Raw genomic sequence first — 26,665 nt, 5'->3', positions numbered from 1 at the left:
GCTAAAGCCCTTGCATCAGAGCTTATCCAAACCGACAGAGGAGAAATGGACCTTGAGAGAAAGTTCCTCTCGACCACGTCCAACATCCTGTTGTGAATCCCATAAATGTGACCTGAAACGCCCTGACTCCTTGATACAGGTTCAGGGACTCCATCGTCATGCTGCTGGCATCTAAACATGAGGTCTTCTCTTCTTTCAAACAAAGAGGAGCCACACAGCAACAAGGAAAGGAAAGGAGGTGGCAGCAGCTTAGAGTTGTGTGAATTCAATATTATTCCTACCTGTATTAAAATACATTATATAACGTCATTATATAACTTCTGAAAGCTCCTCAAACCTTTTCATGGGCTCATGATGATTCTGACCTGGACCACTGGGGAACCTTTTGGTCTTGAAATGAGTAATTTCTGCTTTTCTGCCCCTTAAAGGATAAGGTTGGTTTATCTCATATACTCCATTCGGTCAAAAAATTGGAGGAAAATACCAAAACCAACAATCTTTTAGACTTTCAAAACTTTCCAACTTGCCCGTCTGTGGCACTCAGACACAAGCTTGTTGGTTCCTACTAAAGACATACGTCTTTAAAAACAGGTCACAAATATATCGTTTCACTTCTTAAAAAGGCAAAGTAATCTCCTAAAACAGCTGGGCACTGTAAACTTTTTATTGCATGGAGAATAAGATTTGAGCGAAGTGATCAGATAAAAGCCAATAATCCTTGCATAACTGCACAGTGTCCAAAAACGAGGGTATTTCGTTTTTGTCCACTCACTAAAAAATTCCGGGAACTGATAAAGGCTGCACTTGCAGTTATTTTTATAATGCCGTTATCTCAAGATTACAGGTTAATTATTTCGTTATCCCAGGATAACAAAGCTTGTTTTCTCATGATAATGGATTAATTTATCTCCTTATCTTGAGAAAAACCGTTTGTTGTCTCAACATAACAAGATAATCTGTTATCATGAGAAAATAAAAAGGTTGTTTTTTTTATTACTTAATGTTTACCAAAGATCATGAGTGCCATCATAGATGGCATCTTGACAGCTGTAACTGATTCAAGATGAAAATACAGCAAACAAAACTACACATTTATGCCTTTACTTACTTTTAAGTTATGATTCCTTCCCAACAGTGACAGAACTGTGATCTTGTTCAAATGAAACATACACTAATTTTCAAGTTCTGCATAATTATCCCATGATCTGGAGAAAACTGATAATTATCTTGTTATCTCCAGAAATCGCCTTTTTGTTTTCCCGGGATAATGAAATAAATTAACCCGTTATCACAAGAAAACGAGCTTCATTATCTCGAGATAACGAAATAATTAACTCGTGATGTCCAGATAATGACATTAAAAAATAGTTGAAGGTATGGCCTCTGGGCTTCCATAGAGATCATTTACTTGCAGATAATTGGTTTAAAAAAAACACTCAGTTTACTGTTATATGTATGTTTAATTTTTTTGTATCAAAGCTCTGGCATTTCTGGATCTTACTGAGCCTGATAAAAGTAAACTGTATGTTGAAGTGTTAGTAGCTTATTCAGGCAGACAACTGCAGCTACACACACACGTGACAAACTCCACTTCGAGCAAAATATATCGAACGTACCTTTCTCAGTGAAGCGGTCTATTTAAACCGGGGCTCCGGTACTTCTGTGAAAGTCAATCATCGAGGTCGCTGCACAGCTCTTTAGCGAACTCTGCTAAAAACAGCTAAAAAAATCAGCTACGCTCATATAATATTTTGTGAGCATGCTAGCCTGCAAACAGTCCGATACGTCTCTTCAGGGCGGATATGTGGGAGATTTAATTGTTTTTGGCCCTCTCGCTGCTGCTGCTGCTGCCGCTGCTGCCGCCGCCATGTCTGGATTCACCTTTTCAAGCATTGGTTCCACCAGCTACTAGCTAGCTCTCGGACCCAAACTCCACTTTATTTTGGAAGGATTTACCGTTGCAGAGATGACGCAATCACTTCTGCTCTTCAGCAAGGTAAGTTTATGCTAACACGACCATAGTCTTTAATGTTTTGAATTTCTTTGCTGTGTTCATTTGGTGTTTTCGTGCGTCATTAGCCTCAAAAGTAAGATAGGCTGCTAACACTGCTGGTTGTGTTATTGCCATCTCTAGCATTTTCTTGCCGGCTGTTTGTCCTCTCCTAGCTGCTTATTCCTGCTTTTAAATTTCTGTCATACTCATGTGAAGTATTTTCATTTGTAGGCTGTTAATTATGAATTAATTAGGGTAGTTGTTTTGGCTGAACCTGTGGTGTTTTGATTGCTGTTTGGCACATGCATTGTAATGTTGTGTTGTTGTTTTCATGGTGATGAATACTGATGTTGGTGTGTTGATGTTTTGCTGCACATTTATCACTTGGTTGTTGGTTTCTATTGGCTCACTGTAGTAGATGATAATGTGTATTGGCATTAGTGATGTAAACATAATTACTGTCTTGAACAGTCCATATATATAATTATTGCCCCTTTGTATTGGCCCCATGGGAAACTAAACATACCATTTTGTCTCACATTGGTGGTCATATTCACATTTTCTACACACACTTCATACACAGCCAAGCATTAGAGAAGTACTTAAACTCAAAGCAAATGTGACAATTTGCTTTACTAGTCATGTCATAATTTAATCTGCTGAGCTGCTGTTTTATCATTTAATTAAAGTCAATTTCCATGTAAGAATAAATGAGTCATCATCTGCTGCAGATGAGATGGATTGCTGCATTTAGATATATTCATTTCAGTTCAGTAGGTGGTTTGATTGGGGTTTTTTTGTTGGGTGACAGTGGCACTGAGGCTGGTGCCCAGTCTGCACATTTGAGGCGCTCCCCCGATTGTAGGCTCTAATCCCTCATAGTCTGAAGTCCTCTTTACCCTGCTATGCTGCACAGACCTCTGTACACTGCACACACATGATGCTACTGCTGCAGCATTTCATAAGCTCCACCTCTACCACATTATCCACCTGTAGGCTCTGAGACTAAGTTCCCTAGGCGTGACGTTTATTATCATCACTCCACAGTCGCTGCTATGATAAGCTTGGTTTATCCTTGTGGGAAATGATGAGGTCAGAGCCTAGATGCCAAATATCAACTCTGTATTACCATATCAAATCTGTTCCACGTGAACTGGTTGACTCAATGTCCAACAGACGGCGAGAATACCGCCAGCATCTGAAAAAACACTGTCATTTGCCATGACAACAAGTTATATTTTTGGCATACTGAGGCTAAAACTCAACATAGAGGCAATGCAGAGAAATAGGAAATAATGGGATCTTTGGCTTAATGTGTTTTTTCAAAAAGTCTCTGGAGTTTTCTGCGGCAGTAGTATTTGTCCAGTTTCCTGTCAGTCAATGTATTCTGAGACAGCAAAGACTTGGATGAAAGAAGCTTTGATAATATTTGTGAATTCCGAGGAAATTGAAGTTGGTCGGAGCCTCTCATCAAAACGGAACCTCTTCAGCCAGCCAGATGGACCGTCCCAACTCCAAACAAAATATGCAAATAATTTGCAGTCACTTTTTTTCTCCAGTCAGATTGTCTTGCTTTCAGTGAGGAGGACGTAGTCAAAGCCGCTGGCATTTTTGAGACCGTACAGTGAAAGAGCTATATTCCCTTTTTGAAAATGGCAACACAAAGAATGGCTCATGCTGTTCAATAAATCTCTGTAATTGCAGGTTTCCACTTCATTATGAAAGAGGGTTCATCGGTGGTATTTGGGTCAGTTTGTCTTGATGTGTAGTTTGGGAAAGAAGTTCTTAGGGGCTGCCAGAAAAGAGACTGCTAACAGGTGTTTTTTTTTTTTTCTCCTCTCCCATTTCTTGTTTAAAATTGAGGCACCTTTTTTGTTTTTAAAACACACCAGATCATCTGGATGTTGCTGAAGCTTGAAAAATGTCCTTATTTTACTATTGTTGCAGCTGTATATTCTTAAGTATTGTCTGCCCTCTGGTGTAGAGAATGGGTATATTCCAACTTCAGCAGAGCACACTGTATTGTGTGTCCTAAATAGAAATTGTTCAGTTGTGTTTGACATGTGTTTTTAAACACATGGAGTTGCTGTCTGTTTGTACTTACTTATGTCTCATCCTTGCGTGAAGCTGAGTCTCTAAGATGTTCAGTAGTCTTTGAATTAATTTACCAGCTTTAATAGTCTCAAATCCAATGACAAACCTTTTAATTAAGCTTGTTACTAGTTGTTAATTATTCCGTGTCTGTGACAAACTTTCAGTAGAAGAGAGGAAATTATTATGAAGACTATATCAAAGTAATTACATGGTTCCCTGTCAGAAAACTGACTCACTCAACTTCAGTAAAAAAAAAAAAAAAAAAAAAAAAACCATCAGTTTTCCCTTAATCTACAGTAACAGTTTTTAATATGATTATGCAGTACTTCTCTGACTGAAGTTTGCATTTGAAGAAAGCATTTATCCCATTTTGATATTTTTATTTTTAGCATTTGTTAAGTTATTGCAGCAGCAACTGAGGCAACTTTAGAATTGCAACTACATGTATTTCCCAGTAGAGGGTGGTGGCGTTTCAATGGTCACTTGTGATCTGATCACAGACTGTGCTGTTCAGTTTTTCACTATGTGTAAGTCTGCTTGGGTATATGTTGTGTCAGATAAAAAGAATGAAAACCATGAGGTCTTATTTCTTTAGTTCTGTGAGGCAGGCTATCTGATTAATCAAACCAAGCTTCAAATTAGAACACAGGACTCTGTTTTCATATCTTTGAATTCACTATTTAATTTTATACACCTGTTCACAAAAAGAAAAACGATCAAGACCTGCCAACAACTCTTTCTCTCTTGTATTTACTCACTCTCTCTCACTCAAACACACACACAAAATCACCACACTCTCTTGTGCTATTTTCTATCTTTGATTCATCTCTGCTTTTATAACTTAAAAAATAATTTAAATAAAAAACCATTGATTTTTAACATGGGCACTTGAGAGAGATGAAACTCAAATGAAGGGGCTGGCTGACACATCAGTGGTTTTTTTTCTTCTTTTTTTTAACTGAAGTAAAAGGGAGGTGGATTGTTCAGAGTTTAGAGTTATTCTCCCACAGGAAGGAGTCATTCCGGAGCACTTTGGCCAATTTCTCGTTGAACGGCGTGTAAAAATCCCGCAGGATCTCTTTAGTGATGGGCAGCATGGGTCCCAGGTTTTTGTCAGCTGGCCTCCTGGTGTTTGAGGCTGGACTTCTTGTGATATCTGACTCTATTTCCTTTGTCAGTGGCCCTGTAAAACACATACAAACACTTCTTTCACATCCCTTCTTTCTTGGTCACTTCAGATTTTTCCACAGCACTAAACAAATGGAAGAAAATACAGCAAAGGACACTGAAATGTCACCATGTCTCAGCAGTGCTCTGAGCAGAAGATTTGATGCTTTGGGAGGTGATCGCACCTCGGCAGCCCTTTGAAGAGCTAAGTCTGAGCTTTGGGGCAATTAAACTGTGGGATGAATCAGTGAGACAGAACCAAGGGGCAGACAGGGGAAAAAAAAAAACTGTATTTGACTCTTGCACATATACACTGGCCTGTTACTAACAGCAATCAATTCAAGTATACCCAAAGGAAAGGCTGGCACCTTTTGATACTGAAAGTTTGGAAAGTGTTAGTAAGTGCAGAACTGTATGTGAAGGAAGTGTAACTTTCTTTTCTAAGCTAGCAGGCTGTACACAACTTAACACTTAAGAATCAGCAGAATTTTCTAATGCAGTACTTGCACTAGTCAACACAAATGAAGAAAAAAGACATGGTTCTATTTTCATTTGAAAGTAGAAATGCAATGCAAAGCAGCTGAGATTTCAACTTCTCAAATCTGTCTATCTCACTATAGATTTTCATACACAAGCTTTTAGATCAATAAATCCCTACTGTCCGTGGTATGCATTTAACATTACATATTCCTAGTTTTCTTTACAGATCTGTTGTTGTATGTTAATCGCAGTCCCCACAGGGAATGAGTACAGTCAAGGTCACGTGTTGGGATGTGTTGGTCACTCACCCAGGTTAAGGAAATCAAAGACTTTGTGCATTGTGTATTTCCTATTAGAGGCATGGTCTTCCAACCTCAGGACCAGAATCTGTTCCCTGCTGAAGACGGTCAGCCAGTCCATTAAGTACACAATGTACAGGCCGACTTGCAATCTGACCTGAGGACACGAAACAAAAGAATCAATGAGAGGCAATCAAGAAACTTCCCCCTATGCTGAGGGACATGGTGGTAGGTGCATGCATGGTTAAACTTCTTTAAGGAGATGAACAGGGGGAGGGAAGGAGAGGTGGAGGGAGGGAATTCCACCAGCGTTCTCTTTCATCTCACCCCCATGTATTCAGCTGGGTAATGCTAGCTACCATGTGGGCATAAGAACATGTGCTGATGTCATGTGGTGTGAGTAGTTGATAGATATGAGCAAAATTCTGCATGACTACCTACCAGTGGACCAGATATGCACTTTAATACCCCCACATGATGTTTCACCCGGTTATTGTGATCCTTTAATCATACACTTTCAAGCAAAACATTCGCTGGCTCTAGTTTGTCAAATGTTTTATATATTATGAATATAGGACTGTTTGTCAGCTTGGGGAGGTTATTATGGGCAAATTCATCTATTATTTGACATTTTTGTAGATTGACCAATAATACAATTCATTAAAAATAATCCTGAGTTGCTGCCCAAAAACCAGAGGATTTGCAGGTAGCTTAATTGCTGTTGAAATGGATTTTTAGATTCCCTTGTGACAGTTCATTGCTGAAGAGTAGGCGTAAACAAAACACCTTGTAACTGGCAAAGAAATGATCTGTGTCCTTTTGCCCCTTTAGCAAAACTAAAAGGACTTTCAGAGCAAATGAAAGCCAAGTAACTCTTCCTTTGTTAAATCAATTTAGTGAAGGTCAATCATCTTCTCATGCTGGTGTTTATTCATCTTTTCTCTCTGGACTCTAATCTGAGCTCTAAAACTTTTATCGAGGAGCCACAGGCATGACAGACTGCTGTAAGAACAGCTGTAATGCTTTTCACATGGTCTAATAACTCTGAGGAGATATTAGTGGATGGACAATTAGGCCAGCGGCAGAGAGCAAGCACGCTCCCACAAGGCCATATAGCTTGTCAGTGGCAGTTGGAGAGGAGGACCTCGGAATACAAGGCAGCTTGGAGGGGGAGCCAAAAGAGGACGGGCCAGATTCCTCCTCCTCCCCCTCTCAGCCAGTCTGCCTCAAGGCACTGTGGGAAAAGCTGGCCAGGGGCCCAACACTGGGGCCCTGCACTGGCTGACACTAAGACTAAGTCTGTTTTGTGAGTAAGGAGGATGCTGGTAAACTAGGTTTTCTGGTACAAAGAGAGGCTGTAGACGCTGCACTCCTCAGTGATTCAACAGAGTCGCCAATCCCTTTCATGAAGTCGGTCCTGCAAGCTTTAGCATGTGCTAATGAAGTGTGGATTTCACTCCATCTGTCTTTTTTACTCCTTTTTATATTTCTTTCTTCCCACCAGCTAATTGGCTGTTCGCTAAATGCCTTTCTTTTTTTTGTTTTTTTTAGCAGGGCTACGAGACTAAAGCAGGAGGGAGCGTAGACTCACTGGCATGGCATTGTTGACAGTAGTGTTGTACACACAGGAGCGCATTGTGTACTCCGTAAGGCACCCCTCGAATAACTGCAGCGATTCTGACACCTTCTCGTGGAAATCCTCCGCAGACTTATTGGCAATACCAAAGTAAAGGTAGTCAGAGTAAAGCCTGCAAGACAACAACAGAGACGCTCTGTAAACAAATTTGAACATGAGGCAGACAATGAAATTTCACCTTTTGTTGGATGTGCAGACTGTAAGGCTAATTGAGTTTTTGGTTCTTAGACATATGCTGGTTTTTAAAAGAAGCGGACAGGTTTAAACCTATTTTATTTTTTACCCATATTTTCATGAAAAAAAAGTTTTTTGTGCAGCAACACAAGCAGCGATCACTACTTTAAACAAGACGCGGCTGCAATGTTGACAGCTAAGAAAATGTTTCCAGTAGTACAAAGTAAAGATGAAAAAAAAAAATGGGAGAAAGCACAAGTCAGCTGCTGATTATGCAACTCGAGTCACTCAAAGTAAAAAACAAACATGATATATGTATAAATATATATATATATTTTTATCCTGAAAATAATGAGCCTTATGTATTGACAGTAAACTCAGATCTTGGTGAAGTTTTCTTCACTCGACTGCTAATCTCAGCTCTAATGATTCAGTAAATGTGTCTGGTGCCTCATGTAATAAACCAAAGGCCAAACTATTTTGCAAGTGTTATCTTATTGATGTTAGCCTGTATATAAAAGGAACGCCACAAACCCATGAACCGTATAAAGGTAGACGGTGTCTGCACTGAAGAGATGCCTAGGTTGTAAACAAGTCCCACGTTATAAAAATTCATTTCCCTTAGAGCTGCTGTAGGGAAAGGTTGCACAGGCTGTGATTTGACAGACAAAGGCAATTACAGAGAGCATGCTCAGACATTCTCTTAAGTAAAAATCAACATTAACAGCATAAAGTAATCCCCAGTTTAAAGAGAATGCCTCGCAGGCAGTCAGCAGTAAGCTCTCCACGCGTCTGATAAAGGTGTCATAATGAGACTTATGTGACAACCAGACTGAGTAAAAGGCAACACATCTTCTGTGACCACAGGTCTTTTGTTGCCTATAAACAAGGGAAGGTATCTGTCTGTATCTGCACTATAAACAGTCATGATGGAGGCACAAAGGCGGCGGTGTGCGTGTCAGAGCTGGATCTGTATCGTTACAGGTTTTTTTTTTTTTTTTTAGGGCAGTGAAACGGATCACTCCCACCTTTCAACTGGGTCCCTGAGCATAACGATGAAGCGGGCATCAGGCTGCAGGGCATGAACAAAGTCCTGGATAAGGAAGGGAGGCTCTCCCTCTGTGGTGTTGTCATAGAAATACACCCAGGCGTTGTTATCCCACATGGTGGACGCGCTGGCTTCTCCTGCAAAACACACCCACAGTGGTTCAAATAAAAACACAGCCGCAGACAAAACAAAATGCACATGCACAGACACATGTTTTTCTCCCTCTTTTGCTTTGCATTTGATGTGTGTGTTGTTGAATATACAGAAGGCTCACTGTTAACAGATTTTAACCAAACATGTTTTCAAAACAGCATTTTAGTTTAAACTACAACTATTTTGATAGATAGATACTTTATTTATCCCCTAGGGGAAGTTCATGTGTCCATTAGCTCATTGTTCATAATAATAATAACAGTTAATAATAAATAAACAACAATAATAAATTACTCCACATCCTTTGGCTGAGTTCTTGTATAGTCTGATGGCAGCGGGAACAAAGGATCTCATGAACCTCTGTGCTCTGCAGCGCAGTGAGCTGAGACGTTTGCTGCTGCTGTAGCTGCTTCTCTGTCCTGCCAGAATGTCGATAATCAACTCATCCTTTTTCAAGTAATTTTTCAAGCAGAAATGCCAAATATTTCATGCTTCCGGTTTGCAGCTTTTCTCTTTTATATTATAAATTGAATATCTTTCTGGACTGTTGTTCAGACAAATAAAAAAAAAATAAATAAAAAAATCTCAAGACAGCACCTTAAGAAAATAATCTACAGTTTGATAATGATAATAGTTGTTTCTTGCAGCTCTAATATATAAACCAATTTTAAACTTCATTTTCTTTTATTCAAAAAGATTGAAGCATGTAAGAAAATAATAAATGGTTAAACTGCTGAGTGTTTGTACTGCTTAAGTTATTCATCTAATATTCACCTTTATTTGTATTATTGAACGTTTTGTCTGATTTTCAATCATAAAAAAAAATCTATATAAATGGATAGATTCCCCAGTTTGTTTCTTTGGAAAAACACACAGCAGTAAGTCATAAATGTATGTAAGTTTGTTTCAACAGTCATTTCCATAATTGCCTCTGAATCGACGGTGTAACTATCAGACACAGCAGGCTCCCTACACACATGCAACAAGTCAATAAAAAAGATTCTTGTGCAAGTGCACAAACAAAACAAGTGAGAGTAATTACATCTCCAGCTGTGAACAAAATTGTGGAATGACTGCAATCCACACAGTGACCGTACTGGTGCTCATAACATGTCAGAAGACATCGTTTTCTCCAACAGTTTGAGAGCCGTAACTTTATCAGGCTGTGCTGAGAAATGATATCCAGGATTCATTAGGCTGTCTGTGCCTTCATTATCCTCTTATCTGTGAAGTGAAGCTGTGATGTATTTGGAGGGAACACAACGAGGGGCCTTATCTGCCTCCTTTTCCCGGAGAAAGGGATGATAGCCAGGACCTATTTTCTGTCATGACAACGGTGAGAGTGAAACAGGATCGCTGCTAATGCTGTTATGCCTAAAATGATACACACTGTGATCAAGTCTATTTAAAGGTCTCCATGTCCATTAAAAGGGCTTATTTTGCGCCACGGGGAGAGGCCGTAATAGGGCAAACAAATGGAGGAGCCAGACCGGCGTGCCTCTGGTGTTTCACAGCGGCTTGGTCTTGGCCGGCGGTTGAGGAGAGTCAAAAGCCCAAGATCCTGGCCACAGGCCTGCACCTTGCTGGGCTCTCCCAGGGCATGGTGTGAATACTGAGCGAGGCTTTGGCACACTCCCCCCCCCCTTACAAGGATTATTTATTTAAAGAGGGAAACAAAACAGGGCGGCATGCTAAGCTGCGCTCAATGCACCAACTCAGTCCAGTGTGAAAAGGCTATTGTTGAAAACTTAAATCAGTTTTTCTTTGCAGCTGAGCAGTTCTTTGAGATCGTGTTTGGATGAAGGGAAAAGAAAGAGACAGATGGAAGCAGAGGGGCTGGAAGTAGGATATGCAGCTAGAGGAAGGAGGTTTGTAAGACTTCTCCACCCTGCTGCGGATATTATTGCTAGCCTGACACAAAAAAAAAAAAACAATAATTCTTTTCTACGGCACTTTATTGAAGTGGCTAAGTGAGGCAGAAGGAAGTCCAATATTATTAAGCTGTTAGACCTCTCTTTAGGGCTGAGTCACTGGCTCTCTTAAAAATCACAGTCACTCTCTGGAGTGAGAGTAGCTGCTACAGAGCAGCACTGTGCTACAGCCGCTCTACCTGCTGCTTTAATAGCAGCTTTGTAATATTGGAGGCAAGATTACAAGTGAAGTTGTGGGGAAGTGTCGGGTCACCTCTGAGCCAAACGCTATTGGCTGCAGCCTGATGAGGCCATGGAGTACTGTCATTCCACGTTCCACACAGATCGCGGCGCTGATACATGACCTGAGCAACTAATATGAATCTGCAGAGGGAGGAGGGCAAAAGCTGCTCTCTGACATGATGTGACACTTTGACAAAACAGGAAGGCAGAAAGTACACCGAACAGGAAATGTCTGTGCAGCTAAAACCACTGGGAGATCTGATTAGCGAGATGGTAGAGAGTGTTTTACATGGTATCATTTGTATCTTGTTCTTTTAGCTTCCCACTAACACGCACTTGTTAAGATAATCAGTGGTGCTTCATGGGAATAGAAAGATCACGTCAGAATGTGCTTTCTCTTAGGGTTTGCTGAGTTTCAAGTGATGCTTTGTTTTACTCTGTGTGAAAAGCTCTGTTTGATATTTTGTGTCTAGGTAAAAGTTAATCTTAAAACTAGGGTTGGTATTTTAAATAGAATTAAAAATCGACTCACGTTTTGATTGGTCATTCATGAAGATCAGTTTTTAGGCTATTTGCATAGGGCTGGTGAAGTCCTAGTCTTTAGTATTTTCAATCTGCCGATATTTACCTAAATGTTGATTAATCATGTACTTTATCTGACACGTTGAGATCACAGCAGTAGCATACTAAATCCATTTTTCACTACTACTTGATCCAAATACTGAAGTTCCTGGTTCAAAACTAAATTAATTTTTAAGCTTATAAAATATCCAACAAAATATTTAGTTCCTGTGGATTTGACCTTTGCATTCTTTATTCTTTTAACATCAGTAATTTAGGATGTTAAGTTTATCCATATGGACAGAAAAGATGACATGCTAACAGGGAAGTGAATTAGTTCAAAAACTTTAGTTATGTGGCACAATTTATGATGAATTCAATAGATTTCGAAATGATTTGTAGTTATTATTAAATTTAAGTGGATTGACTGACTGCTGCTCACCTATGATGATGTTAGGCTGGCTGGGGCTTCCACTGGCATTTGCTGTGAGGTTGCCTTGGATTTGGTAAGCAGCCTGATCGAACAAGTCCAGGTAGTCTTCCACTGGGTATCGATCATGGAAGCCCTCACTGAGACGAATGATACCTGGCGGGAGAAGAAGAAAGGGATCATGGATACATTTTGTAGGGTGCAGTTATATCTCCATTGCATATTTACTTTTGCTGGCAAGTTATCACATGTGATATTTTGTAGAAAGTATGTTTTTCTTTATGCAGCTGCTTCAGATTAGACATGGTTTGGGTGGGAATCTGCAGCACTGAGATGGGTGTGTATCCATCAAGCATGTTTTTATTCCTGCCTGCCCTCTCCCCTTCCTGTGTTCCTGTGATCACACTAAAGACAGTTGTTAGCTTTTCTGTGTTGCCCTGACTGCAGGGTGACCTAATAAAATCAGATCCAATCCAAAATTCAGCAGGGAATACTGTCTCTGCTCAGCTTTCAGTGTTTCCAATTAAGGGCCAATGTCAAGTTAATGCTTTAAATGTAAGACTAGCAAATGTGTTTTCCATCTGAGCTCCTGTGGTCTACAGTATAATTACAATTTACTAGGCAATTGTGGTGATTCAGTGGACTTAGGAATATCCATGCAGCATAAGGATAATGAGGTAGCTCAGGCGTCTGTTACTCTCAGTGATGCTTTGATGGTGTCGCAGTAAAATACCTTTCTCTAGTTAGAAGGAAAACATGATTAGAAAACTCTAGTAAACTCTCCTCACAGCCAGCCTGCATCATTATTCATCCAGAACGGTCACACTTGTATGAGGTGTGATTGTGCTGGGGTGTCTCGCTTCAGGGCTTCTTTCTTGCGTTTTTTTTCCCCTCCCATCTCCACACTTTTTTGATATGAATGAAGCGTCACACAATTTTCAAATAGTCTGTGTTTCTTGATGGGTACTGTATGAGGCAGACGCATCTGTTTAAGATTCAAACTGTTCCTCAAAGAAAGTTATGCAGCGCGGGTAGCATCAAATCACCTTTTCACAGCATCGGCTGAGTGAAGCCTCGAGGGGGAATGAAATAAATAAATACAAAACAAGACCATTTGAATTCGGTGTTCTCAACGGATGTCTTAAGAGAAAAGTGCTGATTACCAGCGCATAGCCCTGAGTGCAACACCAGAGGGGATAGAGAGAATGAAAGAAAGTGACAGCAAAGATGAAAGCATGGGAAATGTGGTGGGGGGGGGCAATAACTGAGAGGGACCTATGTCCTTGGGATAGAACTGCATTTCCTGTTCTGCAACATCACAAGGCTGCAGAAAACACAAACACAAGGCAGACGAATTAAGACAAACAACGCATCCACATCCCGCAGCTTTATGAGGTTCAAATAATTATCAACTAAAACCGAACGCGGCACATTAAAATAAGTACTGCATGCTGACTGATCAATCCACCAATTAGGGTTTGTGAGTCTCTGAGGGATTAGGGGCATCGTCAGCAACTGGATGAACTTCAAAAGGATCGGTTTGGCTGCAACAGTTTAAGCCTCCTTTTGATATTTGCAGTAAGAATTTTGGATGAAATTTCCAAAAAAAATAAAATAAAATTTGGCCAATACTTTGTCATACCTTCAATAAGTATCATGCCAAAAACCCCTGGGTGAAATTATTATTGAAATCATTAAGTAATTTTTAGACAGATGGCTCTGGGCAAAACAAAATGTATGTATCAGTCATTGCTGAGCAGAAGAATAGTGCTCATCCACAGAGAAATCACCATGACAATTGAGTCCTCATACTGCGCTGATGTGATACTGCAGCTGCTGTTCTTAAAGGAGAATTATGAGATTATCTGCACACTGTATGTACGCATCTTTCAACTCCCTATAAACTCATTATCTAATCTGACTTTATTTCATAAGATGAGCTGACTTTGAACAGAGCCATCAGACGAGAGGCAGATCGGTGCCCTACAGTTGAAACTGCTGCTCTTTGCATCACTTTTTTCTTTTTTTTTTTCTTCTTCTTCCAATACTTCTTCACAAATGCAGACACACACGAGTGATACACACACACACTGACTCACACTCCTGATGCCTGCCTCTTGAGCTGCTGAAGATTCTCCATTATTCATGAGTCTTAATGGCTGTTTCAGTTATAAAAGAAACAAAACAAAAAAAAAAACCATGTAGGTATTGGGGATGATTTTCTTTCTTTTGGGAGCAAAAACTAAGACAAAATTAGAATCTTAGCCTACTTTAAAACTGTTCTTTCTACTCTGTATACTTATCAACTATAATTGATTTTGAAAAAATCTTTCAGATCTAAGGGGAGAACAGATACAAAATCCTTTTTTTTAAATTTTTTTTTCTAGCATCAATAGAAAAGTCCACAAATCAAACTAAAGGAGCTATGAGACAAAGCATACGTGGGTTAAATGAAAATTTGCATGATATTCTGTGCAAATAAAATCTCCCTCCCAGATCTCGCATTGGCTTTTAATCCCATCTGTGGTGGTGTGGCGGCTCCTTTTAACATCACAGATGCTCATGGTGAAGGCAACACACAATGTGGCATCCACACATTTAGATGGCAGAACCGCCGTACGACCAGATGTCTGCTGTGAGGCGGCTCTTACCTCTCAACGCGCAGGTTGAGGGTTTATCTCTTTGTTTGAGTAGATGACATACTGCCACCTGTTCAAAGGCTGAAAATGAAAGCCAACAGTGTGAGCCAGAATTGTGGTAGGAGGTTGAATGTGTCTTAAAAAAAAAAAAAAAAAATCTGAACTGAAACAAAATAGTCCTTAATAGATGATGCTAAAGTGTAAACCAGCTGAATGGAGAGAAAAAGCATGAAAATATGGCTCTAAGAATTTGTAAAACATGCACAGCTCCCTCATAAAATGATTTGCTGTCTAATTAAATAAATTATAGCTGTTTAAATGAGAGTATAAAATCCATGATGTGCAGAGAGGAAGCTGTAAAATGAGGCAACAGCTCGCAGCTGACGTAGGCAAATCTGTGGTTTGGAGATGTTTTGTGCAAGTTACCTTACTTTGTGCTAAGCAAGCACAGGAAACAGCGCACCCAACCACCCACATACGGGTTAAGAACGTGTGTGGAGACTAACTTTTTTCATGTGTTCGTTGCGAGCAGTTTTCAACCACAGAGATAAATCTAGGTGATGGATGATGGTGAAGTGCAGTTAGTCTAGATCCTTCTGTGTATAGTCCTGGTTTAGCCCTTAATGAGTGCCGTCACCGCATGAGCTCAACCGTCTATGTACTGTATGATGCCAAAGCTGCAAAGCACAGGTTGGGGGGGCTAAAATTCAAAATGTTGACTGGAGGTAGCAATAACTATTGTAAATACACCATTAGAGCTGTAAATTTGCGGCTAACAACTCTCAGGTAGAAAATAAACAGCTTAAGTTTATTCTCATGCGCAGCACAAGATGGGGTCTTGAAAATTCATTTCTCGGTTAATTGCATTGGGAGATTAAACGGCGTGCATCAGAGATACTTAATTCATATCACATTCAGGGCTCATATCCAGCTAGGTTTCACATTAAAAGAAATACATTGTGGTTACAGTTTGTGATATATTTGATGTAGAAAAATCTGTTTTACAATGTGACGTTGTCAGTCAGTACCCTAAGCACTTTCCATCCAATTAGCTACTAAAATGTATAAATAAAAATCATGGAATTCAGTTAACCCAATCCTCACATCGGAACAATATGATAATTGTAAGAATACAGGAGATAAATTTAATTATGCTCGTGAAACAGACAGGCCTGCCTTTTGGGATGAGACCCCTTGAAATGTTTGTCACTGAGTGCTTTTCTTAAGCTCCCTAAGGTATGGCTCTGCCAAAATGATATACTGTAGAGAGTCACATTTCACACTTCCAATACTCTTGGGCTCTGTCTCATTATTGTGTACCAGCCTGGAGGCCTCTATCACCGCAGATTATAATTTTCTTTACTCACCAAACCTCTTGCGGGTCCACCAGTGTGGCTCTTTGAAAGTGGTGAACTTGACATCCGGGTGCAGCCTCAGTCTGTCATACAGGTCCGTTGTGCCGCACTTTGGCTGGCCAATGATATAGAAATAAGGAAGGCACCGCATGCGGTAGAGTTTCCCGTCATGGTGAAACAAGTGCTCTCGGAAAGTGTTCCTCAAGTGCTGAAACACGGTCCGGAAGCGCTTCGAATAGCGCGCGTACAAATTTGTCCTGTATGGGTCCGAAGTGATATTCCCAGTGTATTCCTCATACCAGCAGGGGTTCTTGACGCTAGGCAGGAATTTGCGGGGGATAACAGAAAACATCTGTAAAGGCAAAGAAAGGCAGCTGAGTCAAGATGTGCTGAGTCAACGTACTTCCCAAACAACAAGATAAAAATATTCCAGGCAAAGCCTCCTGAGATTATCATTGCTAAGGCTCCACAACAGAAGATAAACAGTCCAGACACTTCACAGATAAGTAAAGGAAGAGATCTGTTTAAAGAACAATTTAAAAACTTTTTTGTATGTGGGCCACTGTTGTGGCAGGTGTAGACAAACACTGACTGTGTGGGATAGAAGTACATGCTGATGAAAAGTTTGTACTGGGGGATATAGTCTCTAGAGAGGCATAGATAGTCATTTACAAACTGACTTTTACCGTTGTGTCAGCTCTGAACTGTGGGGTAAAGTTCTGAGTTTTTATTTGAGATTGTTTACATCCACATCAGACTAACAGTGTAGGAACAGGTTTTTATACACAGAACATGATAAGATGTTTTTGATATTTGAAATCAAATCCTTTTACATTCAGTTTCTGTCTGAAGGCTGCATTGAACAGACATCAGCAGACACTTGGTATCTTTCCTGTTGATGCTCTGCTTGGCCTTTTACTGCAGCAATTTTCTCTTATCTTTTTTTTTTTTTTGCCTTCAATCTTATTTCATTCCACTGTTGACTCACTGTCCTTATGCACTGCCCTTAAAAGGGCTACAGGTTCTTAATTATTTGACCAGTATGGATGTACACACCCGCAACACTTCACTCTTATAGTGTAGTTATTTCATTTGTACAAAGTACTAGACACATGCAAAAAAATAAAAGAAAATGGAATAAAAAGCAAATCCGTCCAAGGGCTGGGCAATTAACCGAAAAAGTATCACAACCCACATTCACCGACTTAATCTTGCTCATGTCGGTCAGTTGGGTTAATACTTTGCCAAATACGTGCATTCATGCACGTATTTGTCAAGTGTCCCCTTAAAAAAAAAATCCAACCACATGTTCAGTCACACGCCCCTAATGTGTCCAACTATTGTTCGTCCATGTTCACTGAAATTGGAGATATGGATGACACAAGCGCCAACACTGAGCCTCAGGCTTTTGGTTTTAAAATGTACCAATTAACACCTGGCTTCCACAATACTTCAGAGTTTTTGAGCCCCCAAAACAGAAACTTTTGGAAACGCTGCCGGCCCCATTTTAGTTTGAAAACTCTGTCGTTGAGTTGTAGTCTGGGCGGGTAGAAACAGAGTTTTGAGAACGATATCAGAGACCCACCTTGCTTCCTGATCAGGTCTTATCAGTCATGACTACTGGCGGTGAATGCAATGTGGGTAGTGACCAAAGGTAACACCACCAATTTGTTTAATCGCTTGGAACACAATCACATTGCTGAGTATTAAAGGGTGCATGGCTCAAAAAAAACAAGGGAGACCGATAAGTGCCAAAGCAATCATTCATTAGTCGTGATCAAGGTAAAAGTTTGAAATAATCGTGATATTGATTTGAAGACATATTGCCCAGCCTTAATCTGCTCTAATGCTTTCTGATAGCCGTGTAAATGAACATACATGCAGCCTGCACTGGGGGAGTGAAGCTGCTTCATATTCAAGTGTAGAAGTGAGGCAATATATATGTCCGACTCTCTTCTCTACTCACATTTCAAAGTGGTTTTTTGGTGATCAAACACAACAAAGCCCCATGTTGCTATGACTCTCTCGCTGCCTGTGAGACACAGCTACTTTAAGAAAGAAAATTAATGGCAGATCCATCCACAGATGTGGTATTGATTGTCCCACGGTCACACTCTACTATTCATTAGCTTGTTCAATAAGAAATTAGTTGTGTTGCAAATAGCCCTGGCACAAGCCATTATCATTAGGATTAACAATTAATTGAACCAGGCTTTGAGGTGAGACGGACACTGCTAGAAAGCCACGGGGGCCCATGTGTTTGATGACTGTGGGATGACTTTGAGCTTTAAATCCCCTCTGAAAAAAAAATTAGGTAGAGACATATATGCAATTAACTGTGGTGATATGAAGTGTTATACAAGGTTTTCAGAGCAGGTTTATCTCTTTATAAATTAAATTAGAAACTGCAGCCGGTGGGGAATTGCACCAGTGTAGCTGTATTGAACCCTGTGTAGACAGCATGTAGACACGAATACTGATTTGAATCACCTTTTCACTAAGCATTCAATTACACTGTGAGACACATCTGTGATTGTCAATTAAAATAGAGATCAATATCATGCTGGGCCTGGTTTGTATTATGATTTAAAAAAAAAAAAAAAAAAAGTTAACATTTACACTATTCATTACACAATCAATCTGATGATAAAATTACATTTTTGATAGAATTTGCATCCTCAAGATTTTCTTTGAATACATTAAATGAGAAATAAGATGGATGTACAGTATGTTTTGGCTACTCACATGTGGCTCACTGTTGACCAGCGCCTTAAGCTCTGGGATCTGTCGACTGCTGCGAAACTCCACCTTGGATGTGATGGACTTGACAACAAGTTTGATATGTGCATAGTCCTTGACTGAGGAGAGGTTAAAGGCAAAAGGTCCCGGGCTGACCAGGCTGCTAAAGTGGTAAGGGGAAGGGGTTAGGAGGAGGCCCTTCTTGTCTCCCGTCAGAATGTACGAAGCCATGATGAGGAACATGACGGCCAGGCCGAACAGGAAGCTGTAGAGACGGATTTTGCGAAAGCAGCCCAGGGTGCTCCAGCGCCTCGGTAGTTCCCGTTTCACCTCCAGGACTGCAAACAGGTTCATGGGCGTGTCGTCCACCTGCAGGAGCAACGGCCTCTTGCGGTAGTCATCGGCTGCTGAGCCCAGCAGGCTGTATTTGTAGTCCATCTGTGTCATGGTGTCGGCAGAGTCCCAAGTGTCACAGCTCAGACACAGGGAGGCGTTATGTAGCAGGAACCAGCCAGATAGGAGGTGTTGAGATGGGGCCTACAGTTGATGTCCATGATGGGTTGTGGAAAACAGCCCACCTTATCGACTCACACTTTCCTGAAAAGAGGAAATAAGAGAGATGACCCATCATGTCTGGGCTGATGCAGCAATGTCCAAATATATTTGAAATAATTCTTTGTTACCACCTACACTTTACTGTGTAGCTGCAGAACTTCCATTGATGCAATACTGTGGCAAAGAAGTCACACGCTGTTTAAGTGCTGACTTGCATTTAGTGTCTGCTTTTTTGGGAACCAGGTTGTCACCAAGGCCAGGATTACATTTTTTTTCCATTTTAGTTTCACTGTACATTTTATACCTCAAAAGGACGTCACCACATCCCTTAGTCTCTAAGTAATCTCAAAGCTGACTTGTGAAAGCAGTTGAATGATCATGCAGCTGTGTTAAATTCAGTTGTTGTAATATAACCTCAGGCTGGACAAAGAAAAATAAATTGACAGCAAAGAGAAACAGTGAGAAATTTATCTGCTCTGAATATTGACAAGGAAGTATCAAGTCATCCTGTAAATGGCAATTCACTTCAAAACATTTCAGTCACAGGGAAATAATTTTCCCTGTGACTAATAAAAGAGAAAAAAAAATGACATTATGCAAGGTTATATTACTTCACTGGCTTCCTCTTACATTTCCTGTTTTAATGGGACAGCATAGCACCACCCTCCCCAACCTCACAGTCCGTCTTCCCATCCTCCCGTGCGTCGGAGTCACAATATGGAGGGAGCGATAAGGACGAGGGATGCATTCAGCCTAGTAACTACCAGGCTGCATGTCATACTCTCCTGGGGAGAGACACGAATATAAGAGATACCCGGTTTGGACCGGAGAAGGGATTATATTATCAGAAAATGGTATTCCTCACTGTGAAGTCGCATGGATCAACAGTCGCCCACAGATAAAAGAAGGGCCAATGTCTAAAGGTTGAAAGAATTGGGGATCTTTAATGATAATGCACCTGCAGGAGCGACGTCTAGTTTTATCCTTGAGGCTTTCTTTGTGTCTGGAGCTGAGCCAACATGGTGGCAGTGAAATACAATATAGCATAATGACAAAAAGCCAACAGAGCCGAGGGTCTAGGGTGCTTTTCAAAAGATGAGTACAATGTTTGGGAATCTGGCTGAAGCCCCTGGTAATGCTTCACACCGTCACACTTGAAACTGCACATGCATACAGCCGTGAGGTTGATGTATGTTATACCCGCAACCTGCTCCAGCTCGCATATATCATGAGATAAGGGCACTATGGAAGTGAGTCATCGCTCCTCGTCACAGCTGCTGATATTGTCTGACACCCCACCCACCCACCACCGACACCAACACCGCCCATCGCACACACCCTTTGCACAACTCTGTATTCATGCAGAGCTGATAAGGGGGCGGCTGGAGAGCGCCGGCCTACCTGCTCAAGCGGTATCATTTACCCTCAGCAGGGCCCTCAGCAAAACATCGCAGCAACGTCCTCTCCAGGACACAGGTGGAGAAAACAAACGAGCCCCCTGCTCTGAAAAGATTTCTAGCCCTCAAGAAGTTTGTCCAACTGCAACTTCAGTCTGAGAAAAAGAAAATGCTGAAGAATAAAGGATTCACTGCAAAAAGCTGAAACCAAAGTCAGATTAATATGTTTTTCGCTTTTAGCTAGAAAATGAACCTATCTTCTGCAGCAGGATTATTTTTATCACTTCACAGAAAAGAAATATGAGAGTGAGAGTAATGGATTTTAAATTACGATAGCTACTTCAATTAAAGTTTTGCCCACACATTGTAGATGGTGTATCAGTGCTTCTCTTGCATGAAGTTCACCAGAAAAAGTATGTACATCTTATTATTTAAATATTCTGTATTTCTCAAAGGTCAGGTCAGATTTCCCGTTCCATCACAGAGATGGGCACTGCACTGTGTAATCAAAGCGCTAAAAGTAGAATGACATTTTCAGGATTGTACTTTGGTAACAAGCCCACTGTTTGCTATTGATGAGCATACGCGCTCATCTGTAGTCGTCATGCCATTAGCACTTATTGACTGTCTGCGTCCTTCATCAAGTGAAGTCAATGGGGTGCTGCTTGTGCTCAAGGCTATTTAGCGCAACAGGAAGGAAGAAGGGGGCATGAGGGTTAAAGATGGAGGGAGGTAAAAAGAGAGCAGAGAGATGGGGAGAAAAAATAGTGTTAAAAAAAAAAGACTGTGTCATTGACGAGAGAATGTCACTCTCAAGGGAACTCGCATCTAAATCAATCAGTCAGCTAAGTGAAGCAGTGGGCGACTGGCAGCTTGACAGGCCTGCTCTATTCATAAAGCAAATACGTTGCTCCTGTCCATCAAACATGATGAAATAGCTTAACTCGAACAGAAATATGGCTGCCGGGCAATGGACAAAGAGGACTCAAGGTTGCATCATCCACCGTTTCAGCTGACATGTGGATCTGAACATTTTCCTCTCTGAAGAAGGATGTTTACCACATTCATTCCCACACATCCAACATGGTTTTAGATCAGCAGTGAGTGCTAAACATTCGTGTTGCCAGGTTGTTATAAAAATCCCTTTGGCAAGTGTATCTCCTCCTCAGGCATATTGTCCTTTTTGTCTTTTTACTTTTAATATTAGCAGAAGCATTTGTATTACCATTAGACAATTCTGAATTTTATTGAATATCCATATCTGAGTTTTTATGTTCTGCTCGTCAAAGTTGTTTTTGATTAAGATCCTCTAAATGTTGAAATGTTTTTAGGAGTATTTGGTTAACAGTTCGGTTTGATGCACACTAGAAGATTTTCAGATTTTAACCGATTTTTTTTAAAAACGTAGGAGACCACAGATATAAGTTTTAACCAATTTTGAATAGTTAAATCATAAGATCGCGCTCAACAGACGATTCGGCCAAGATGCGGGACCACACACTTGGTGTTGATATCCGTGTGATGATTCCAGGGATTTGGGATCGTAACAGGAACTTGCGCAATGAAATGTATCTTCAGAGCTAAACAAACATGAAGGCAGACTGATGGAGCTAGCTAAAAGTCAAGTCAACATTCCCACACGGGCGAGCACTTGGTGACAGTGGCCAGGAAAAACCTTTTTAACAGGAGGAAACTGTTTACCCTGTCATTCAGAGATAAATCGGTGAAACAGGCCATCAAGCAGATTTTTTTTTTTTTTTTTTTTTTTTTTTTTTTTTTCTCAAGTGTGCTGTCTACTCCGCTCCTAGCTGTCCATCTCTGCTCTGAAAAAAAGCAATCCAGCCTCACACACTGGCAGCTAATTGTTGTTCTCTTCTGTACCTTTTCTTCTTCGCTTAACAATTCTCTTCTTTGTGTTTACGGCTGCCTGTGCAGAGTGATTGATTTATTTGTCTGAAAAGCCGCAGTGTAGATGGACAGATTATCTTTTGTTGTACTTAATAGAAACACCAGTTGCAATCCATTGTTGTTAACCAATATTAAGCTATTTGCTGTTGTAAATCAAATTTCAAACTGGTTACATTACAGCTTTTCTCACACTGTGAATATGAAAGTGTGTTTTCTTTGGCATTGATTGATTGACGACAAAAAGGGGCCAAGTGGTGACACTGGGTAGAAGTATTGTTCTGTTTTTCCTATACTGTCCATCAACTGTGGTCATATTCCATAATAAACGCTCTCGCAAAATAGGAATGACAAAAACCCTCCACAGCCCTTTTAATCATTCATTCCTCAAACGACATCGGTGAATGATTATTATACCTGGCTGTAGAGGGAGTCTGTGCGGTGGAGAGCACAATGTCCTACTTCCTCGGCTCTTTGGTATTTCAAATGGAGGAAATTAATTGCATTGCCTGCTGATGGTCCCCTGAAATGCCCCTTTTTGTTTTGATTCAAAGCAAAAGAGCCAACTCTCTCTCAGGCTACAGAGAACACGCTTCTCCATATCACATAAAATAGTTAAAATATCTTGGTTATCCTCACAGACCTCCCTGTGTTGTTGTCTTCATCTTCGACTGTTGGAGAAGATTAAAAGACCTTTTTTTTTCTACTGGGCATAACCCTAACCCATTTACAGTGGAAGTCCGCAGTTTCCTGCTTGTTTTCTCTTTGAAAAATAGTGCTGGAAACTCTTGAAGACACTCTGTAAGACAATTTGCCTCAGTATATGTGTCTGCCCTCAGAGAACCAGAGGAGGGAGGTCTTCCTAAACGTCAGAGCATCTCTCATTATCCAGTGCTGTGTACCTTGCATGAAAGCTTAAGCTTCACCTATCTACAGGTGCCACAGGCAGATCAGAGGTTGTGTTGGAGACTGGGACACAGTAGAATGCTATATGAGGCGAGTCGATAAGCTCAAGCAATCCTTATCCATATTACCATGAAGAGCCAATAGAAATATGGTTAAATTCTCTCTACTTCTCTACTTGATACCAATTATAATCCTGAGTTAAATCAGTGATGTGTGGGTGATGGAAGAAGGAGATCAAGATGTCATTGGACAAAAAAAAAAAAAGGAAGCATATTCATACTCTCTGGATGTGCACTATCCAGTATAAGCATGAGGCACAGAGTGGGGTAATGTAGTACTGACTGATAAACAAGAATGCAATGTAAACAAGTGATTATCTCTGAGTCACTGTGCATGTAAAGTCATATAATATCGTTGCCTCCCTATGCAGCCAGAAATAGAATTCACCTGCAGACTCTGTTATCTGTGACAGTAGTAAAAAAAAACAAAAAAAAAAACAGATGAGCACATGGAAGGTGCACAGCATAAACAGCAATCTGCTGCTAGCTTTCCTTCACAACCACAGAGCTGGAGGAAAGAGACAAAGCAAACAAGCCAGGTACTTTTGCTTCATTCACGGAGTGGGGGAATATAAAACATGAGCACGAAATGAGGGAGTGGACTGAAAACCCTGCGATGAAGAGACTTGGGAGACCTTGAGAATAGAACAGCACATTCTGTCCACAGAGTCTTTGTGTGCAGCTACCCAGGAGTGCTCTCGACCTACTCTCTCAAACTGATTTCAACCATCCACTGCCACACTGAAGAATTGGTTTGTCATTAAGGAATAAGCCCCATCCACAAAACATTGTCAAGCCATTTCCCCTTCAGGACCACTCACGGATTCTCAAAAGCAAATAAGCGAAAAAAAAAAAGACTCAGTTCAGATTGTTAGCAGAATCTCAGCACTTCCTGCAGACTCAGCCAGTTTCACAATATGTTTTTTTTTTTTTTTTTTTTTTTTTTCCCAACACAAATGACTGATGAGCTGTCTGTAAAAGACAGAATTGGCTTAAGGGCTGTAAACACATATTTACTGTATGTTCACTTCTGAGAAACCATCTGCTCATCCCCTGACCTCTGAACATCTCCAGGAGCCGGGAAGTGGATTGTGGTTGAAGTCCAGTAACAACACAGGAAGTACTGTTGGGGCAGAGGCAGTCAGCGGGAAGAACAAAGGGGGTGTCATCGCTGCGTCAGCTGGAGAAAAATATTTTTCCACCAGGCCACTCACAATAATTAAAGTTCAGCATGAGGCCACTGCAAGGGTGATAACAACTGTGAGACTCAGCCCGACATGTGACACTGAAGCAACCCCATGATTTGTCGAAGAGGGCTAGAGAAGTATAGCTACTGAACACACTGACACTGCCTCCTCCAGTATCAAGGCTATTTAAATTTCCCTGGGGATCTTACAGGAACCAGAGCTTACCTTAATTATTCACTTATTCTTTAAGAGCATATAGTTTTTTTAACTGGAGTTAAAAGTTATAGCCTTTTAGTCCTGATTTATTTGCTGACACCTGTGGTTACCGTGGTAACAGCAAGTGTGGTTTTTACACTACGGCAAACACTCTATAAGCAGCTACTTTGTCAGAAATGCAACAAGAGAAGCAGCAAGCGTTTCAGTTTAGCGCACAACCAAACAAACTCTTAAAGTGGTCTGATTTCACACCGCACACTCCTCCGGTAGTTTACTACACAACAGCAGAGTACATTGGAAAAAGTTGGTGTGTTTGCTGGAGTGTTAACCTGATTTTCAACCAGGTTATTGACTTATTGAAATCCCATTTTAATCATCAAAGTAAATACTGATAATAAATACATGATAAACAAATTATGAACGTTAACTATGGAGTATCTATGTAAATAAATGAAGTCAATTAGATGAAGCATCATTGGTGGGAGTAAATGAAGCGAGATCTAAAGCAAGCTACCGAAGCGTGAAATTAATCCTTACAGTGGCTTGGGAGTACAAGAGAAACATCTGGAAATAGGATTGCATTGTGCTACATCTCTACAATGTACAACAAAGCCCACTGATAATAGAGCAAGCAGGAGCCATACGACCTGTCAAATATGTCACTTCCTCCTCTAACCCCCCCAGGGGCCGCAGCCCAATCCAATAATGTAAATCACAACCATGTAACACAAGCAAGAAATAGAAGATCAGTATTCACTGTGACCCAGAGTGGATTCATGGATCATATTACCCAGGGAGAAGACATCCATCACATTCCCCCAGATCACACACACTGTTGACCAAAAGATCAGAATCTAATCTCCAGGAAGTCGGGCAGCAGGCCCCCCCCCCCAAGGGGACCAGAGAGACCAGGAACTGACCGTGACCCTATCAAGGAGCCGCCGGGTCAAATTATCAACACAGCCCTCAGACACTCTCACTGCAGAGGAGAGGGTGAGAAACGTGACCTCTGCCCTGGATTCATAACTGCTGCTCAGCTGGGATCTTAGGCAGATTCCCAGTTCAGCACTTTCTTCTATCTTATCTTTTATTCATTATTTTAATTTCGCTGGCAGCCTCCCACAGCCTGGGCTCTTTCTGAGGTGGATAAGTGCTTATGATGGTGTCATTAAAAAGTGCAGAAAAACAATGGCTGCCATTTAAATAATTGATTGTGTAAATGGATATGTTGTGAAGAGCATGGTGTGTTCTGGTCTCTGCAGAGAACGCACACAATGAGGCTAAATTGGGACCGAAAAATTTTATTCAGAGATATGAGGAAAGGTGAGAGGTCATCTATCTCCTCTTTAATAGGAGCCTACTTTACATGAAATTATGAATAAACGATGGCAATTTTTTTTTTCTGAAGAGCTGCATCTTTTAACACAATAAACAATCAAGCATATCTTGTGTGAATGAAATGGCTTCATATTTGAGGTGCATATGCAAAACAGTGCTGTGTTCGCAGATCAGCTTGCAA

At 40.7% G+C, this 26,665-nt stretch overlaps 1 protein-coding gene across 1 annotated transcript in view; it reads right to left on the bottom strand.

Moving 5' to 3' along the window:
- Positions 1-4,743: 4,743 nt before the first annotated feature.
- LOC111220191 (carbohydrate sulfotransferase 15-like) overlaps positions 4,744-26,665 on the bottom strand; it is a 33,723-nt gene continuing 11,801 nt past the window's right edge. The window contains exons 2-8 of the mRNA XM_022743194.1: positions 18,928-19,518; positions 16,195-16,534; positions 12,201-12,344; positions 8,872-9,028; positions 7,625-7,781; positions 6,043-6,190; positions 4,744-5,270 (exon numbers count right to left, since the gene is read on the bottom strand). Coding sequence (XP_022598915.1) covers positions 5,071-5,270; positions 6,043-6,190; positions 7,625-7,781; positions 8,872-9,028; positions 12,201-12,344; positions 16,195-16,534; positions 18,928-19,368 — 1,587 coding nt within the window. The 5' untranslated portion in view covers positions 19,369-19,518 and the 3' untranslated portion in view covers positions 4,744-5,070. The remainder of the gene's footprint in view (positions 5,271-6,042; positions 6,191-7,624; positions 7,782-8,871; positions 9,029-12,200; positions 12,345-16,194; positions 16,535-18,927; positions 19,519-26,665) is intronic.

Source organism: Seriola dumerili, unplaced genomic scaffold (assembly GCF_002260705.1).
Source record: "Seriola dumerili isolate Sdu_G_001 unplaced genomic scaffold, Sdu_1.0 BDQW01000068.1, whole genome shotgun sequence".
Lineage (NCBI taxonomy): Eukaryota > Metazoa > Chordata > Actinopteri > Carangiformes > Carangidae > Seriola > Seriola dumerili.
Note: the sequence above shows the minus strand (reverse complement) of the source record. Positions and strands in the feature narration are given on the sequence as shown.